Source organism: Coregonus lavaretus (assembly GCF_964263955.1).
Source record: "Coregonus lavaretus genome assembly, chromosome: 39".
NCBI classification, from domain to species: domain Eukaryota; kingdom Metazoa; phylum Chordata; class Actinopteri; order Salmoniformes; family Salmonidae; genus Coregonus; species Coregonus lavaretus.
Window position 1 is genome coordinate 6,967,997 of NC_140026.1, and position 6,886 is coordinate 6,974,882.

Here is a 6,886-nt window from a genome sequence, read left to right on the forward strand (position 1 = left end):
TAGGACGCATCGCTGCCACTGGGGGGGGCACAGACCCAGCACATTGGACGGGATCCCTGTTACCCCTGGAGCCTTCATTCACTCCCTACTTCCCTTTTCCCTTAAGTTTTAATAAACTTTCTGGTGTGACGCAATTGTGGTCCTCTGGTCGTCTGTCTGAACCGTGACAGAAACGTGATAATAAAGAGTAAGAGAGTATAAACAGAGACAAATTAATCTATATAACATATTTATTACTCACTGATTAAAAGCTAAAAAGTTATGAAAGAGTCTAGGCAGCAACAGAGAACAAGATCTTCATGCCTCTACTTTGAGAGAACTAAGTGTATGTACAAAATAATGGGTGAAAGTTTGTCTCTGTCTAGTGGTGTGAAAGTGTACCACACACAAATCTTCTAGATATAAGACTGACAACGACAGGCACGCTGGAGCAGTCCCAACAAAAACAGAACATGTTTAATTATATTTCGTATTTAAAAATCAACTCTCTTACCATCTTCAGAACTGTAGCTCTGGTATACAACCCCCAAGCAGCACCATAACATGATTCAGAAGTTCAATCTCAACAGCTAAACTAAAACTATACAGAGAAATTGGACTTCAACATTACACTACAACGCTACCACATTTCTGCTCCCAGTTTTAATCTGGATCCAATTTGAATTATTTAACTACAGATCTTACTTACAAAGAAACAAACCGAAAAAACTGAAAAGGTGCAACTGCATTTTGGACTAATAACCGTTTGGTTCAGTACAGTTATTTTGATTGCTTGCTGATGTCCCCCCTAGGGAACTGGACTAAGATCAGCATCTAGGGGCAACTTCACCCTAGACCTCTTTGCTCGCACTCAGGCCACAAAGCTCCAACTACCTAACCTTCATAAAGAAAATCAAACATTTTTCTCAAACATAAGAACAGAATTTCACAGTATACTTCTCTATTGCTTGACCCATTGATTACAGCTATTAGCCAACTTCCTGGTTGTGTTCTAGAATGTTTTCTCATTCTAGAGTCTGTTCCGAGAACAACACATGTAATATTACTGGAACAATGGAATGCATTGTTGGGGAAGTATAAAGAAACAACAGACCACTTCCATCTAGTAGAATCAGTGTTTAGGATGGACTAACAAGAGGGTCAAGCCTTCCTTCCCTGAGCTAAATCACTGATGTAAAACGTGGGAGATTTCTCTGTGAGCTATTCTAACTGGGCGAAAGCTTGGTTTGGGTAGTGGGAATAGAAAGTGATTTGGTCCAGGGCTAGGCTGTAGTAGGGGACAGCAGAGTGTTTGTATTGGGCACATCTCAAATAACACCCCATATAGTGCACTAGTAGGGTTCTGGTCAAAAGTAGTGCACTATATAGGGAATAGGGTGTTACTTTTGACCAGAGCCAATAGTCCTGTCAAAAGTAGTGAACTACATAGGTATAGGGTGCCATTTTAGATCCATACACATTGTCTATATAATCTCTCTGTCACTGTCAGCATCTTGAATGGCATCCTATTCTCTATATAGTACACTGCTTGAAAACGAGGTTCCCATTTCAGACTGTCTTCATGTCCACCAGTCTGTGTGTCTACTCCGTCTTCTTCTTCAGCGCCGGGCTGCTGTTCCAGTAGTACAGGAGCTGGGCAGCGATGAGGCCGTTACAGGAAGAGGATATGACATAGGTCAGGGCCATCAAGGAGTCACCTGTTTCCTGTTTACAGAGAGAAACCAGGAAGTAGAGTTTATGTTGGATTAGGACAGGATCACACACAGACTGTGTCCCAAATGGCACCCTTTTCCCTTTAGAGTGCACTCCTTTTGACCAGGGTCCATATACATATTTGGGACGCATATACACACTCTGACATACAGTGGACACATTTTAAAGAGGTTGATTTACTTGGCCCCTCACCTTGATAGAACCCAGATTGGAAAGAACTTTGGTAATTTCACCACCAATGTAAAGCCTACGGCCAGAAACCTTGGTGTCTTCTTTGACCCTGACCTAAACCTTGAGCTGAGTGTAAAGAAGATTACTTTTCCCTTTAGACTACACTCCTTTTGACCAGGCACAATAGGGGCTGTGGTCAAATGTAGTGCACTATAGAGAATTGGGTTCCATTTGGGACACATATACACTCTCACATACAGTGGACACACTTTATACACAGTAAACATATTTCTCTCTCACACACACACACACACACACAAACACTGTAAGCCGCTCTGGATAAGAGCATCTGCTAAATGGCTCAAATGTAAATGTAACGTAAAATGTACATTCACACATACCTGTATTGAGGTGAATATGCGAGCCAGGGAGCCTGCGAACAGCATCAACACAGTGATGGCAGACAGCTGACCTGTGTGTCCGTTCCCATAGTTAGTCACTACCTGTATCAGCTGTAATGACAGGGAGAAATACACATTATCACATTGTGTTAAATGGTGATAATACCAGAGAAGCCGGTGTTGGGAGGATATATTGGCACAGGTGTTGTTAGGCCCGAGACAATGTCCAATACATCCTCCAAACACCGACTTCGAGGGCATTATCACTTTTATACAACGGGTTACCAACAGTTTTAACCAATCAGCATTCAGGATTAGACCCACCCGCTGTATAAATGATGATAACTTATAATACATTTAGAACACAATATTCTTTTTTTATTGATTTATTTTGGGGTAATTTTTACAGTTTAACAATTTAAAAGTGCAAAGAAACCCTAGTAGCCTGGGTACCAGTCTGTTTAGCTAATATTACACTCCTTGTACTCTGTGTCATGTGCCAGAGAGCAAACGACTGGCACCCAGGCTAGAGGAATGTTAGCTAAACAGACTAGTACCCAGGCTAGAGGAATGTTAGCTAAACAGACTGGTAACCAGGATAGAGGAATGTTAGCTAAACAGACTGGTACCCAGGCTAGAGGACTGTTAGCTAAACAGACTGGTACCCAGGCTAGAGGACTGTTAGCTAAACAGACTGGTACCCAGGCTAGAGGAATGTTAGCTAAACAGACTGGTACCCAGGCTAGAGGACTGTTAGCTAAACAGACTGGTACCCAGGCTAGAGGGATGTTAGCTAAACAGACTGGTACCCAGGCTAGTGGAATGTTAGCTAAACAGACTGGTACCCAGGCTAGAGGACTGTTAGCTAAACAGACTGGTACCCAGGCTAGAGGAATGTTAGCTAAACAGACTGGTACCCAGGCTAGAGGAATGTTAGCTAAACAGACTGGTACCCAGGCTAGAGGGATGTTAGCTAAACAGACTGGTACCCAGGCTAGTGGAATGTTAGCTAAACAGACTGGTACCCAGGCTAGAGGACTGTTAGCTAAACAGACTGGTACCCAGGCTAGAGGAATGTTAGCTAAACAGACTGGTACCCAGGCTAGAGGAATGTTAGCTAAACAGACTGGTACCCAGGCTAGAGGGATGTTAGCTAAACAGACTGGTACCCAGGCTAGAGGAATGTTAGCTAAACAGACTGGTACCCAGGCGAGAGGACTGTTAGCTAAACAGACTGGTACCCAGGCTAGAGGGATGTTAGCTAAACAGACTGGTACCCAGGCTGGAATCCCAGAGGAGAACACATGAAAATGTTAAATACACGTATTATCCAATGTGGTCCTCGAACAGTGTTATAACAATGTTGTTATGTTATAACACGCCAATGATGTTAAATATGTTATAAAGCCTAATACACGACACCTCCTCAGGCCCTATTGGTTAGTGAGCGCTCCACGTACCCTGCCGATGATGATAGCTGGCATGTTGGATGCCTGCATGGCCATGACTACAGACATGGGGGTGACGGGGGAGAGCAGCAGAGCCACCAGGCCAAAATACACCCCCAGAAACAGGACACCTAGGGGGGAGGACAACAACAACCACTGATTATGATGGCAGCAAGTCTTATGCTAACGTCACATCCTACATTGTAAATCTCAAGAGGCAGTGTTACTAGTGAGCGTCAGTCCTCACGTCGGGTAGGTGTGTGTCTTACCTTTGACTGTGTTGCCGCCATAGTGCATGATGAGGAACCCGATGGCTACAGTCTGTAACATGAGGAACAGGGCCTCACCCCAGGCACTGAAGGAGAAAACACCAAATATGTTAACTGGTGTGTGTGTGTGTCTCTCTGCCTGTCCGTCTGTGCATGTGTCTGTCTGTCTGTGCATGTCCATGTCCATGTCCATGTCCATGTCTGTCTGTCTGTCTGCACAACTCTACCACAGTACCTGAAGGGGAAGCTGTTAGCGATGCTATAGCTCATGGTTCCTGTGATAGCCAGCAGCTCCAGCAGGACAGAATTGAAGCTCAGACCCTCGGCACTCTTAGCCCCCATCAGCTTCAGGATCTGGGGCAGCTTCACTGTAGGAGGGGGGGAGAGAAGGAGAAAGAGAGAGAGAGAGAGAGAGAGAGAGAGAGAGAGAGAGAGGGAGGGAGGGGGAGGAGGGAGATATGGGTTACATTTATTATCTAAATTTGTCCTTAATGACTATTGTGAATATCTCTCCATCTGTATGAGAGAAAGGCAGAGGGTGTTATGCTTTGGACAGGCAAAGATAGGAAGAGAAAGAGAGAGACCGACAGACAAAGAGAGAACGAGAGGGAGTGAGAGAGAGAAAAGGACACAGAGACATAATCTTAGTCTTACCCATCATAGACCCCAAGATGATTCCAATGCCCAGACCTTTGCTCAGCACAATCTTCAGACATGGTACTACAGACAGAAACAAACAATCATTAAACTGGTATTAACAGAGAGAACAGAGAGATATGACACACTCCGATCTATCGTTATTGAGGAACTGAGATGGATTGGGACAGTGGCGCTAACCAATGAGGAACTTCATACAACCAATCATGTGATGGCCTGTGGATCGCCCCACCTCTGAACGCTGTCACAACAAAACTACCCTATAGTCCCTGTTCTGTATTTTTAACTCTTTTAGCGGGTTAGATAGCTCCCTACGTACATTCCGTCCAATATCTTTCTTTATATTCAGTACCTCTCATCGCAAAAGATAAGATACAAGTTACACATTGTGAAATATCGAGCAAAAACGAATGTCTTTGCAAGTTAGGTAGCATTAGCTCATCCATTGAACGTTGAAGACCTGGCTAGCTAAGTTAGCTCTTGAAATTAAACGTCAGCAAACTGCGCAAAAACTTTACTTACCATCCAGAAAGTTAAAATTTAGGAAAAACTCGTCGTAACATGATTCTGGCATGAAATAGGTCAGCAGGAGACCCTTCAGTGGGTCCAACACAGAGGTCTTGGGAAGTTCTTCCATCATAGGGGTAGCCATTATGGAAATATGACGTGCCATAGCAGTGTGCGCATAATAACTGTTCCCCCCAAGCTAGACAGAAACATTAACAGAGACTACCGTTCCGGATCTTGCTGTATCACAGAATTGGCTTGCTGCCGCTGATGTTTCAATAATTGACCCTTCATCATGATGGTATCTCAAATTAACAAATAAACACTTTGTCATAGTTTTCTGTTTATTGTGTTCAAATTGTAATATCATTAGAAAAGGTGCAGTGAAAGAGGATTTTTTTTGTTGTAATTCAAGAGAATCTCTCTCAAGAGACAAACAGTGATTTTCCATTTTTCTGACATATTCTGGCAGGTGATGTAAAATGAGTTACAAAAAACATTGCATAACAAATCCATCTAGATCACATTGCAGCTTTATCTAACACCGATGCAGATGGCATCTTCATCCGTGGAACAATCCTGATCTTCGTATCCCCATCCAGACAGCCGAACACAGGAACCACCCTCTCCTTAAACGTATCAGTGAACGTATAGATATGATACCTATTCTCTACATCATAGAAGGAAACCTGGCCCTCCTCGAAGTCCAGGTAGACCCCTACTAGGTGTGGCAGGGCTGAGACAGGTAGCTTGGTCGAGGAGTCATCACAACAGGCCCACAGGGTGTTCTGGGCGCTCCTCCACAGGGTCCAGTAGCCCTTCGCTGGGGTCATGGGGAACCGACCTTTCCGGGGTGCAGTAACAGATGTCACCCCCAGTCTCCAGCTGCCTGTGCTGGATACCTCTACTTCCCAGTAGTGCCTTCCTGTGTTGATGGCCTTGTAGTAGAGGAGAGTCGTTCAACACAAGTTTTTCACAATCGATTAGTTGATGGTTGCTAGGGCCGATAAAATGATTTATCAATCCCAAAAATATTACGAATAAATCAGAGTTTTCTCTACAAAATAATGTATGTTGTACGTGTGAATACTACACAAGAAAAACCACACATACACTACCGTTCTAAAGTTTGGGGTCACTTAGAAATGTCCTTGTTTTACATGAAAACATACGTGAAATTAATTTGAATAGGAAATATAGCAAAATGCATAGGAAATATAGTTATTGACAAGGTTAGAAATAATGATTTTTAATATAAATAATTATTGTGTCCTTCAAACTTTACTTTCGTCAAAGAATCCTCAATTTGCAGCAATTACAGCCTTGCAGACCTTTGGCATTCTAGTTGTCAATATGTTGAGGTAATCTGAAGAGATTTCACCCCATGTTTCCTGAAGCACCTCCCACAAGTTGGATTGGCTTGATGGGAACTTCTTACGTAGCATACGGTCAAGCTGCTCCCACAACAGCTCAATAGGGTTGAGATCCGGTGACTGTGCTGGCAACTCCATTATTCACAGAATACCAGCTGACTGCTTCTTCCTTAAATAGTTATTGCATAGTTTGGAGCTGTGCTTTGGGTCATTGTCCTGTTGTAGGAGGAAATTGGCTCCAATCAAGCGCTGTCCACAGGATATGGCATGGCGTTGCAAAATGGAGTGATAGCCTTCCTTCTTCAAGATCCCTTTTACCCTGTACAAATCTCCCACTTTACCACTAT

At 43.5% G+C, this 6,886-nt stretch overlaps 1 protein-coding gene across 1 annotated transcript; it reads right to left on the reverse strand.

Annotated features, from left to right (window-relative positions):
* Positions 1 to 212: 212 nt before the first annotated feature.
* LOC311112883 (mannose-P-dolichol utilization defect 1 protein-like) lies at positions 213 to 5,332 on the reverse strand (the record flags this gene model as incomplete). The annotated part of the gene is made up of 7 exons (XM_084156027.1): positions 213 to 1,704; positions 2,286 to 2,396; positions 3,746 to 3,864; positions 4,003 to 4,088; positions 4,238 to 4,370; positions 4,657 to 4,722; positions 5,182 to 5,332. The coding sequence occupies 7 exons, from the start codon at positions 5,330 to 5,332 to the stop codon at positions 1,582 to 1,584; spliced, it is 789 nt and encodes a 262-aa protein (XP_084012153.1). The 3' UTR covers positions 213 to 1,581.
* Positions 5,333 to 6,886: the final 1,554 nt, after the last annotated feature.